Raw genomic sequence first — 12,297 nt, 5'->3', positions numbered from 1 at the left:
TGTATGTGGCTGGCGCCCTAGCCATTGAGCTATAGGCGCTGAGCCTTTCCATCTTTTTTAAGGGATGAATAGCATTCCATGTACACAGAGACCACAGTTTACTAATCTATTCATGGGTTGATGGGCACTTTGGTTGTTTCCACATTTTTGCAATTGTGGATTGAGTGGCTATGAACATAATAGTGCAAATGTCCCTGTGGTAAAATGTCTTCTTTTTAAAAAAACTTCCCATATTACCATATTTATTAAAAATATTGTCATTGACACTAGCAGAATATTTTTGAAGTGGTGAAGCAGAGGAACAGACTGTTGATAAATTTTTCAACTTGATTATATTCATAAATTTTCTCTTCAGTTTGAAGTTTCTGAATTTCAGCATGTGACTGAAAACCCAATTATTATTTCAAAACATTTCATGTATTTGTTTCCTGCATAAGGAATTTTGTGTTTTAGTAAATTGCTTATGTGACTTCTCATATTTGTAATATTGATAAGTATGTTTTCTTATAGAAATACTCTGCTTTAGTGGGAAGGTATTCCAGGATTTGCTATCTTGTCGATCTCGTCTACCAATAAGATTTTTGTTATGAATCATAGTCAATCCTTTCTAATTTTTTTCATCATATCCCCACTGATTCGCAAACTCTTAAAAATTTTGCTGGACTTCCCTGAAATCAAAATCCTTGACATCACAGCTCCTACGTCTTTACCATAACAGTGTCTGAGATACTTCTTTGTTAGTGTCCTCTTTTGGTGATAATTCTTTGATCACACAGAAATATCTGTGTCCATACCTTTTATATATTCCCACTTCTAACCCTCCACATTTCAGGGCTCTTCCGTTTGCTTCAAAATGGAGATAATATTCTAGTCAGAAAGAGAGATTCCCAGGGAGCCCAGGTTCCTATAGTTCTCCAGCACCACATCCCTGAATAATGTCCTCTGAGCTGCATTCAGATAGTCTCACTCCTCCTGAGAGAATTCTTCGGCTAAATCCTCGAATATCAACGGCGTCTGGGAAAGAACCATTTTTGACACTTCCTTCCTTTCTCTGGGCTTTCTTAGGTAAGATCAGTCTTGAGAAGTCAATCCTCTTCCTGCATCAGGGATGGGGATGAGCTGGTGGAAGAGGAAAGGTCCATGAAGGGTTTTACATAAGAAAATGACCCAGCAGCCTCCACACAGACTGAAGGTAGACCACCCAGAGGAGAGTATCTTTTTTTTTCCTGTTTGAGTAAATGCCTAGTAATGGGAATGAGGGTCAAATTGTAGGTCTACTTGTAGTTCTTTTGAGGACTCTCCATACCTTTCCATAGGGGCTGTGCTAGTTTGCAGTCTCACCAGCAGTGCATGAATATTCATTCCCTGTCCCTTCACCCATGCCAGCAACTGTTGCTTTGGGACCTTGTGCTGTGGGGCATTCACACTGGGATTAGGTGGTACCTCAAAGCCCTTCTGATTTGCATTTCTTTGATAATTAGGGAAATAAGTATAAATGAGAGAAAGAAAAGGAAAGGAAGGAAACAGAAAAGACGCTAGCTATCTGGCGGCCAGTAAGTTCTGTCATGAACCTGACTTTGGATCTCACAATCCTTACCTGGAGAACGAGTGGTCGAATGATGTAAGTCCTAATGTCTGAAACTTGAAGAACACATTTTTACTCTTGGTAGCAAATATCCTTGGAGAATGAGTTCGCTGATTTGAGGCCTCATTCTGTGCGTCCAACTGTGCTCTGCTCTCGAAACATCTGTGTGATGTCCTTTCCTCCACCGAAGGAGCTGCCCTGCTCCATCAATGTAAATTGTCCTGCCAGGATTTTCCACTTAAGATATTTACAAGGCCAGTGGAGCTTAAAAGGCTAATTTACCCTTATCTGCCAGGCTGAGGCCTGAGGCAGGGAGCTGTGGAGACTTGACGTTGGGATGGTTTATCCACCTGCTGCCACGTTCATGTGTGAGAGCTCCACGGGCCTGGGGGCCAGGTATTATCATAATAGTGTTAAGAAAAGAAATGATGAGCAGGATTCGCATTAGTCTTTAATTCACTTTTAATAGTATAAACCTCATTTAGGTAGTAATATTAAGCCACAACAATAATGCCACATTGAAACAGCATTTAATAAAATGCATAAAGCTAATTCATGCACTGCAATACTCTATATACAAACACAACAATGCAAATTCTTCTTCAAGACTGAAGACATTGATTAGATATAAAATTCAGTTTAAAAAGAACATGCTATTTTTTAAATGCCATCACATAAACAAAGTGATTCACAGGGAGGAGAAAGCTGTCCAAAGCTACAGCTTTCAACAGGTTTTAAACCTGGAATTAAAATGTTATGGCAAAAACAATATATTCTACATTGTGAAGGGCAAAGGTTACAGAAACGGTCCCAGGAAAATCTAACACCCAAATTTTCCTTTGATAGGATGCCTTTTTAAAAGGGCTACATTATAACAGAGAGGTCCAAACTACAGGTAAAAACTACAGTTTGTACTATGAAAAATGTGCAGCTTTTCAGTTATAAAACTAGTTGAACACTGGTTTACAAGAAAATTGGTAGAACGGAGAGACTGTAGAAAAATATTCCAGCACTTGAGTTGTGGCAGCAGCATTTGAATCCATGAATGTTATGGTCGTTAAAATGATTACACTTTCCTAAAGAAAATCCATTTTTAATGGAAGGTCACCTACTTCCAAATGTTATTCATACATTAAACTTTAACAAAGTCAACTGATAAATCTTGGACATTTTTTTTTCTATGCTGTATGTATAAATATTGAGATACCAAAATTCTTAACTGTTATAGCTGGGCATTAAAAAATATCTGACATGTCTTCCCCACCCCCAACCAGGGTACTTTTTGTTAAGCTCACAGTTTATTTTTAGATTGCTAGTAAGATAAATGGACCCAAAGGAAAATTTTTATTTTAAAGATTCATTTAGAGACTCTCAAGCTTCCATCTGTATTTTAACTAGAAAGCCACTTTCAAAAGTGTGATTGTCAGGACAGCCAATGACAGGGAAAGGTTGAACAGTCACTGTTGGCTGAGGCCAGTGAAAGAGCAGAAGCTTTCTTTATATCAAAAACAGGAAGCTGAAGGCTAAATGAACTACTGTCTCACGAAAGGCACTGAGTACTATGGTCTCATGAAGTGTTTCTTAAACATTTTGATAGCTTATTTTAAAAAGAAAAAGAGCAACCTGTGGATTACGTGAGTTTTTGCAGTTATCCAGTGATTTCTGTCAGCAGGCCAGCTTTCCACACTCCTCCCTGCAGGTCAGGCCCCTGCCCTGAGTGCTCTGTCTCAGTTTAAAACCCGATTAAGGGGGATAATTCATCAGAATAGATCTGGACAAGGAAAATTTGGTGTCTATAGCTTTAAGGGTACACATCCATATAATGATGCAAATTTTATCTGAAAATTTTAAACCATAATTTGCAGAAAGGAGTGAAGTCAGTGGATTTCATTCGCATGCTCGCAGTTACAGAAATTAAGATTTGTAGTTTATATATCACAAAAGGTAATCAACATCCATACTTATTCTGAAAGAATACTTGGTAGGTTATTAATATTTAACTGGTGATAGAGAGATGAGAAGTTCTATTTGTTCAGTCACAGCACTGAGCACAGAGTGAGCATGGGAGACTCTGGGAGTTAAGCCCCACTGACGTGGACCATTCTGAACCTCTGATCATAGTGCCTGTCTCTGGACCAAGTGACAGAGCTCTGAATAGCTGGGATGGCCAATGGCTCTAACCAACCACCAAGTTCTACAGTTAGGCTGTGAATGCGTATGTGAGAAGCAGGTTAAAAATTCCCACTTTAGTTTTGGACATTAGGATAAACTGTCTTCCAGCTTCCTGGCCCTTGTCTGAACCTAGAGAATATAGAGAAATGTCATCCTGTCAGAACCTTTTCTGTCTGGAAGTTTTCCTTGTACAGAACAGAGATTCTGACTCCATGGGCCTTCCTAAGCAGGCTCACCCAAAGGAAAATGCAGTCAAAAAATTACCAGCAAATTTTCCCCGCTGAGGTACTTGGAATACCCACATCAGTTTATGTTAGCAAATCTATCAAAAACTCTCTTAAACATAAGGGGAGTTTGGATACATGTCTGTATACATAATATACATCTATGTACACATACGCTATATACACTGTACATATAGAGAAGATATAAACACATGTACATTCATTCAGTCATACAGTCTGCAAATCTGTACACGCACAATACCGCAGAAGGGACCCGGGGATGGACATGTGAAGTGCAGGAGGCACACAAGGAGGTCCAGACCTATGCACAGAAGACCCAAATCAACCCTGTCCCGATTAGGGGTTGCCTTTAAAAATTTCCATGAAAGTTAAGACAGTTTCAAAGAGCTGAATCATTAGGAGAATGAGAGTTGGACAAAGGAAGCATGTGGGCATCTGCTCTGCCAGCTGAGACGTTTGCCATCTAAAGGACACTGCCCTTACTGGGGAGAGTGGAGGTAAGATGACGACACTTCTCCCATTTCCTGACCAGGACTTCGAGAAGAGTTGAAAGATCACCTATAATCCCATGGCAGTGGGCAGCAAACTTCTGGACTCCAAGGAGATGAGGTTGTAGAACATGGATCCAGAGACACTGGGCATGAACTACTGACCCACAGCCAGGGACAGCCTGTCCCGCAGGGGGTGGGTTGTGAGTGAGACTGCTCTGCGGGAAATGCTCCTAAAGGATTAGGACTTATATTTTCCAGAGTAAAAGCACTGGTCAGAGTCTTCATTACTTGGCTCCCTCCTGTGGCCTCCCAAACAAGTAAAACAGTAAAGTATGTGTTAGTGTGGATATAAGCCATGCTCTGCAGAGGGTGTTGCTGCTGCATTAGGGAGCCCAGGGTGTCTGTTGTTATCTCCACGGCTGGTGGCCTAACTGCCTCAGAGCTGAGTTCATGTTTAATACTGACACAAGCTAAAAAAACAATCCCTCTTGGAGGCAATTACATAACACATTTTATATGTGACTATACCTGAAATTAAATACACAGTATAAAATCCCAAAGAAAAGAAACCCAAACCTAGCCTATGGCAAGGACTGAACAAAGCCCCTTAACACACACCCCGAAATGTCAAGTTAGAAGGATGGTACAATACTACCTTAAGAACACCTTCTAGGAGTAACTTGAAAGTTGTTATTTGCTTAAGTAATTTGGTGTTTCTAAATCTCTCCTTGTCCTTTTTTATACTTACATGTAATGACTGCCACAAATTTCAACATGTATGTCTTAACCCACATTATCTGAAATACTTCTGGAAAAGAGTCCACTTAACCATGAAGTGACAGCACATGTCCGTCCCACCCTCCTGAGCCAGTGTGCTTGTCCTCATTAAGGGAGGAGTGTGGCCAGGTATTTAGCAGGCAGAGGCCGGCCTCATTTCACAAAAACCAAATTCACAAACTACTAACAAGGGTTATGACCCTTGTGACATAAAAGCTGGAGCTCAGATATGGGGTTGGGATCTTTTAAAATAATTCTTAACTCTGGGTCCCTTTCTTTAACCAATCTGACAAGATGAAATGCAGTCAAGGCTTAAAATGAGTTCAGGCCCTAAGAATTTAGGTTATATGGGGACGTGATCCTCAAAGAAAAGGCCACTTCAAAGTAATGGCAAAAGGATCTGAGAAACCAATGAGGCATGTTCAGAGCCCCAAACAGTCCCTTGGAATCAGTTATCAATAGTGAAGGGACCTACAGGGCAGGGCCATGTTAAAATCAGCAACTCTCCAAGCTGAATCCTTTTTTCTCCAAGGTGATCTCGGCAGAGCTCAGCACACCTTATCTAACCTGAGTCTAAACAGCCTAATGGCTCCCACCAAATGACCTTGGCATAGAAGGAATGGCCAGTGCAGACTTGTCACCAATGTTACAAACTGGGTCCTGAACGCTGTGACACAACATATTCCCAGGGGACTACTACCTGATGGACATGCCCACACTCAAGAGTCCAAAGGACAGAGAAGTAGGAACTCTCTAACAGGCCTGTGCTGCAGGACCCTGCTGCTTCATGTTTCCAAGCAGAGATGAAAGAGACCCAGCCTAACTCCATCATGCTGGCTAGATTTTGGTCTCAAATTTAAAACTGAAAACACTTCAGGGTGAGAAAACTAAAAATTACTTAAGCTGTTAAAATTAAATCCTTTCCACCATTTTATAATCGCCACTCTTACTACTCTGTAAAATTTGCTGCCAAGATAAATATAAATGATACAATGAAACAGGAATTTATAGAAGTTGAAGATAATATCCACTAACGACGACTTATATAAGGTGCTGCTTAACACTTCAGGACAAAGTATCCCATTTTGCTTTGACCCTGTGGCTGCTTTCAGCCTGTCCAACTTGGAACCACAGGGCCACAGTCCTGAGTGAGGCAGGGGAGTGTCCTGGGATATTTTTGAATATTATCTGATCAAAGCATCAGTGGACACATTTGACCTCATAGAGTGCATTTTCTTAGTCTGGGCTCTATAAAAGAAAAAGACAAACGCACTTGACCCAGGCTTCCACATGCTCCTTTCCTCCAGCACAAGAAACTTTCTATATATTCATGTGTGTGAGGATTTATGGGTGCTTCAAGTTAGACAAAACTTCCTTACAAGCATATTCTATTCTTGTTGTAAACTCTGGTTGCTATAATTTATGGGCAGAAAGACTATCACCTCGGTAACTGGGAGGTGCTTTTTAAGGAGCAGGTAGCTGCTTCTACATACATCATTGAAAATGCTCCAGGATGGCCTGCGGGCTCATACCTGGAGAACCAAAGTGCACGGGTGCTAGAGACATTAAAAGACTTGCTAACAGATGATGAATCTGGGGAATTTTTTAAAATCCCTGATATTTAAGGTCAATAAGAAGAAACTGTCCTGAATGTTTCCATTCAGCTTCACCAGGCTCTGGCCAGGCAGCAAGATCCTGCAGAGCCCCAATCTGGCCTCACAGCTCTGAGAGACCTGCAGAAACACAGGCCCATCTCAAGGGGGCATTTGGAATGAAATCTCTGGCAGGGACCTCATACTCCAAGTAGGCCACGCTCCTCCAGGTGGGCAGCATGCAACTACCGTACAGCATACTGGAGTACTGTCAAGAGTTCAAAATGCCCACCTTCCACAAGGTGGGGCTCCACATGCCATGAGTGGTGGAGGTGATCTGGGGATGTTTTCAGTTGCTAGAGGAATATCATGTCTCATTTGGCAGTTAAAGTCTGACTAGTTGCAATCCAATTCTGAAAACCTATCATCAAGAGAGGAGTCAGCAGATGCCCATTATAAACCAGAACAAAGGTCAGGGAACCTGACAAGTGTCAGCTCCATAGTTGGAAGCTTCTGGTGTGGGTCACCCCCGACTGTGCCACCACACTCCCAATTAATGCATGATGCAAATAAGCCACAATTTCATTCATAGGAATTTAGCTCAACGCCAACGATATGTGCATACAGTTAGGAATGATGCCTTCTTTTCTTAAACATAAATGATTGTCTCCTGTACCCTAGGTGAATTTTCAAAGAAATCATTAGCATTTCGGCAAAAGACATGTACAATTTTCCATTTGCCCTGCCCAGAGGCAAGATGTTACTAACATTACGCATTGATAAGAAGTGCTTAGAAAGTGCTAATATTATTACCCTGGTAATTAGTAGTTATTAATTCCAAGGACATTTTTAATATATATACACACACGTACTGTTCTCTTAGGTTCTTTTAGTTTTCTTTAATACTAATCTCTAATATTATAAAACTTCATTTTTGTTTTTTGCCCTTTGAGAATTTCTAAATACAAATTGAATTAAAAGATTGTTCCAAAATCTGATGCTTCATCAAAAGGCATTAAAACATTTTTTTATGGCAGGAAAGGATCCTACTAGTCTTTAAGTTGTTGTTGTCTAGGGATTAATAGTGAAGGAGAAACCAGGTAGGAAATGGCTAACATATTGGAAATATTTGCACATACCAAAATATCACTACTTTTATTTTCTTTGCATCTGAACGGTCTGGGAGGATCCTTTTGCTCCTTGGCGCCTGTGTGGTGTGCACTATAGACTGGCTCCAGTGATCTGGCCATTATACTCTGCTGTCTCCATCTTGAGGATGTAGGGGATTATGCTGTCTATTGAGACATTGCCAATGAGACCAGTAAAAAAAAGTTCTTCCGTTATGTTTGAGCTCATCAGCCTGAGTGCTGGCAGGCGGACAAGGATCCGGGCCAATCTGTAAGAGGGAACATCATTACAACAGGGGACTGTTTGCTGCCCTTCAGCCTTGGCCCAGGTAAAGTCCTTGGGCCCTGTCTGTATTAGACAGAATTGAACCAAATGGATCCACCATCTACCCACTTCTTGTTTTTCTGATTTCAATAATTCCTCTTTCAGAAATTTACCATGAAGAAAAAAAAAAAACAAGTGCAAAATATATGTATAAGTGCGTTCCTTCCACTGTCGCTTATAACAACTCTTCCCCACTTCCAATAAAATACTTGAAAATTCATCAACAGAGGACAGGTTAAAATATAGTATCTACATATAATGGACTGCTACACACTTTTTAAAAAAGAGCGAATAATAAAAGTTTATATTTATTAAGGAAAGACACCCATGACCTACCCCTCAATAAAAATTTAAAAGGAAGTTGGGAAGCAGCAACTATAGCACAACCTTCCTTGTGTACAATTTATGTGTCACACTTGTGTACATAAAATATTTAGAAAAATGTTCAGCACAGTACTAATGGTTGGGCTCTGGGTTTTGGGATTTGAAGTAATTTATTTTCTGTATTACCCTAATTTTCAGTATTCATTTAGCACTATAAAGCAGTAAAATAGCTTTCATTTTGAAGAAAATCTAGGTAGAAGGGTACACCACGACCTCCCCCTGGAAGGCCACTGGACACTGTGCGAGGCGTCCCACATGACTAGGCCACTCCCCAGCCAAGAACTGATCCTGGAGGAATAGAGCCATGCACACAGCAGTACGTGCCAGGACACCACTGCAGTGCCAAGTGTAACAGCCCAAATTAAAAACACCCAACCCTTTCATTAGAAGAGAAATGTTAGCCCAGAACATGATGAGGAAGAGTACCTATGCTTACTGTATAACAGCAGTCCATAACAATGGATGGCACTCAGGGACAGTTTGTGCATATCTTTGACCTGCCCCCCATTGGTCTGCAACTATTTAAATAAAAAAAGGTTACAAAAACTTTGGTATTTTAAGATCTCAATTACATAAAATACATAAAAAGTTTCTGGAAGTAAATATACAGAATGTTAATAGTGGATGTTGCTACAGAGTTATTTTTTATGGAATAAAAAGCTTTTTTCCTTTTGCTTTCTAGAATGTTCTCAGTTTTTCTGCAGTGAATATTATTTTTTAAATGGGAGAATGTGTTCATATTATATAAGCAGCATTCCAGCACCACCATCTATTCACCCAGCCACTGTGAGGTGCTGGGCTGCATTGCAATCTTGCAGGGCACACAAAGGTTTAAAGGACAGCACACAACCTGAGGGGCTGAACAGGCTAAAGGGTCTTAGGAAGTCAGCCAGGGACATCAGGGAGGACTGGAGTACGGGGTACCGCAGCTGGGCCTTGGGGGATGGCTAAGGTTTCTACCAGCAGTCAAAGAATATGGAGGCCTGGGAGGGTATTTCAGGGGGATTTATCCGTATGAGAAAAGGCATAGGGCAGGAGGGACTCAGAGAGCATATGAACAGGATGTAAACACTCCAGGGCCTTGTCTTTGGGAACTGTCTTGGAGTGAGTTTTCTGAATCCTGTAAGAAAACCTCTTTCTTTCATTTTTGGCACCAAATCATCTGCTATCCTCTAAATGGAACAGGAGTGATTCATGATGGTTTCAAAACACTGTATCTACTTTCCAAGGCCACAGAGCTTCTGATGTTAAGGTGATCTAGAGCATGCCACGGCTCTGCCAACAGCCCCTCAAGGGCCATTTCCAGCCATCTTGTGGGAGTAGGCCTGTGGCCTCTTCAGGGGACAACCTGCTTGCATACCTGGCTGGATATATGAATTCTGGGTGTGTGGACATTACTTGACAGCCCCTATCTGTCAGTTACTGTAAATTCATGATGAGGTCTTCAGTGATCTACGTAGAAAATGGATCCTGCTTTTGCAAAAGCTGTATCTGGGCCATGATAGTGTGCCCAAAAGGAGAGGCGGGCTCTTTGCTAGCAGGACCAGCCATAGGACCCCTAATGACACCATAGAAATGGATGAAGACTGTCCTGGTTTCACAGCTGGACGACTAAGGAGAGCTGATTACCCTGCCTGGGGTTGGGGGCATCTCTGTTCCATGGGACACCTGCAGACAGGTCTGAGCAGGGGATACGCGGCTGGGGAAGGTGGGGCTGTGTGTCTTCCTGGGCTGTAAATGACACTATTCATTAAAATTCACCCCAATAAAGGGATGTTTACCCATCAGTTTTCAGGATAAAATATTAATTTTATAAAACTCACCCACTCCTTTATAGGGGTCAGATTTTCTTTAAAATTTTTATTTATTTATTTATGACAGAGTTTTAAGCTGTCACCTTGGATAGAGTGCCGTGACCTCCAACTTTAGGGGCTAAGCAATTCTCTAGCCTCAGCCTCTCAAGTAGCTGGGACTACAGGGCCCGCCACAATGCCCGGCTGTTTTTTGATTGTAGTTTTCATTGTTGTTTGGCAGGTCTGGGCTGGATTCGAACCTGCCAACTCTGGTGTATGTGACTGGTGCCTGAGCCACTGAGCTACAGGCACCAAGCCTATAGGGGTCAGATTTGGTTTCTATCAGTGAAAACTTTTCTGTCAAGTATGCTAGTGCTGCCTCAGGGGCAGAGCTTCCAAACTACGCTGCACATGAGACTCCCCATGAGAACTCAAGCCTCACGCATAATGTTAGCCCCAAAGAGCTGACATCTTCCAATTAAAGAGAAGCCATCTGAGGCCTCACCCTCAGTCACGCAGCACTGCTCAGGCAGCCCAGGAAGCCTGACCCGCCCCAGCTGGCACTTCCCACACTCTAAAACCATCTCTGAATTCAAATTAAAGTGTGATCAAGTGGAGGCTCTACCAGGCTGCCAGAAATGCGAAGGGTAACGTAACTTATGTTTAAACTACCAACTCAGCCACTCTCTTTCTTGTTCAAAGTGACAGCGCACGCCTGTGTGCCTCACCGGTAGGTGTCTTCTGAGTAGGTTTTCTGAACGTAGTCCTGCAACTCCATCTGTGCCTTTTCTTGGAATTTTTCAATCTGGCTTGTGCTGGTCAAACCTGGATGATCTGAAAACAGAAAAGTACCCCCAAATTCTCCTCTGTATTGTAAAAGTTTCACTTGCAGACTTCTTAATATTTATTTTTAGTCAAACTTCTGATAAATTTGCCAAGTACAACAGATTGAACTTGAAAGTTGATCTAGTTTGGATTTTTTGAAAGAGTCTCACTCTGTCACCCTGCCTAGAGTACTGTGGTGTCAAAGCTCATAGCAACCTCAAACTTCTGGGCTTGAACAATCCTCTTGTCTCAGCCTCCCAAAGACCTGGGAGTATAGGTGCTCACCACAATGCCCAGTTAGTTTTTCTATTTTTAGTAGAGATGAGGTCTCACTCTTGCTCAGGCTGGTCTCGAACTCCTAAGCTCAAGCAATACACCTGCCTGGACCTTCCAGAGTGCTAAGATTACAGACATGAGCCACCATGCCTGGCCATAGTTATTAGAACACTGGCCTTTTCTCCATTTTCTGCCAAGGCCTGAAAGTTTCCAGGAGGGTGTCAGGGTTCCTGAATGGACACACCAGGCTAAACAGCCCTACCTAGGTTGCTCCTGAACACCTGGCTTCCTACTACTCTAGAAAACACACAGACTTTGAAACTATCATATGAAATTAGAAATTATCATTTACTTTCTAGATATTTAATTATATAATTTCTCCCATTTTTTATTAGCTTTTTTGTTGTTCATGAGTGGAGGGCTGGAGAGGAAGGGTAAGAATCAGCTGTGTCCAACCCTTGCTGTTGCAGTCAATGGTTAGCCTAAGGGACTACTCTAGTGGCTTGGAGAGAACAGTTGAGGGGAATGAGCAGGTGACGCCAGCCCAGTCATCTTTCTACTGACTTTCCTGCTGCTGCTGCTTCATCTCTGTGACTATCCCTTTTAACAGGCCCCAGAGTGGTTGCTACTACTGCTTTATACAAAGACTGTGGGTGAATGTGTGGTGGTTTAATCTGTACTGGATTATATGTGCTAACAGAACAT

At 41.8% G+C, this 12,297-nt stretch overlaps 1 protein-coding gene across 3 annotated transcripts in view; it reads right to left on the bottom strand.

Moving 5' to 3' along the window:
* Positions 1–2,029: 2,029 nt before the first annotated feature.
* NR2C2 (nuclear receptor subfamily 2 group C member 2) overlaps positions 2,030–12,297 on the bottom strand; it is a 110,905-nt gene continuing 100,637 nt past the window's right edge. For all 3 annotated transcript variants that reach the window (XM_023516960.1, XM_023516958.1, XM_023516959.1), the window contains exons 13-14: positions 11,220–11,325; positions 2,030–8,258 (exon numbers count right to left, since the gene is read on the bottom strand). In XM_023516960.1, coding sequence (XP_023372728.1) covers positions 8,084–8,258; positions 11,220–11,325 — 281 coding nt within the window. In that variant the 3' untranslated portion in view covers positions 2,030–8,083. The remainder of the gene's footprint in view (positions 8,259–11,219; positions 11,326–12,297) is intronic.

The sequence above is a fragment of the Otolemur garnettii genome, unplaced genomic scaffold (assembly GCF_000181295.1).
Source record: "Otolemur garnettii isolate 467f Iridium unplaced genomic scaffold, OtoGar3 scaffold00101, whole genome shotgun sequence".
Taxonomy (NCBI): Eukaryota; Metazoa; Chordata; class Mammalia; order Primates; family Galagidae; genus Otolemur; species Otolemur garnettii.
This window is presented reverse-complemented; position numbering and strand designations above follow the sequence as displayed.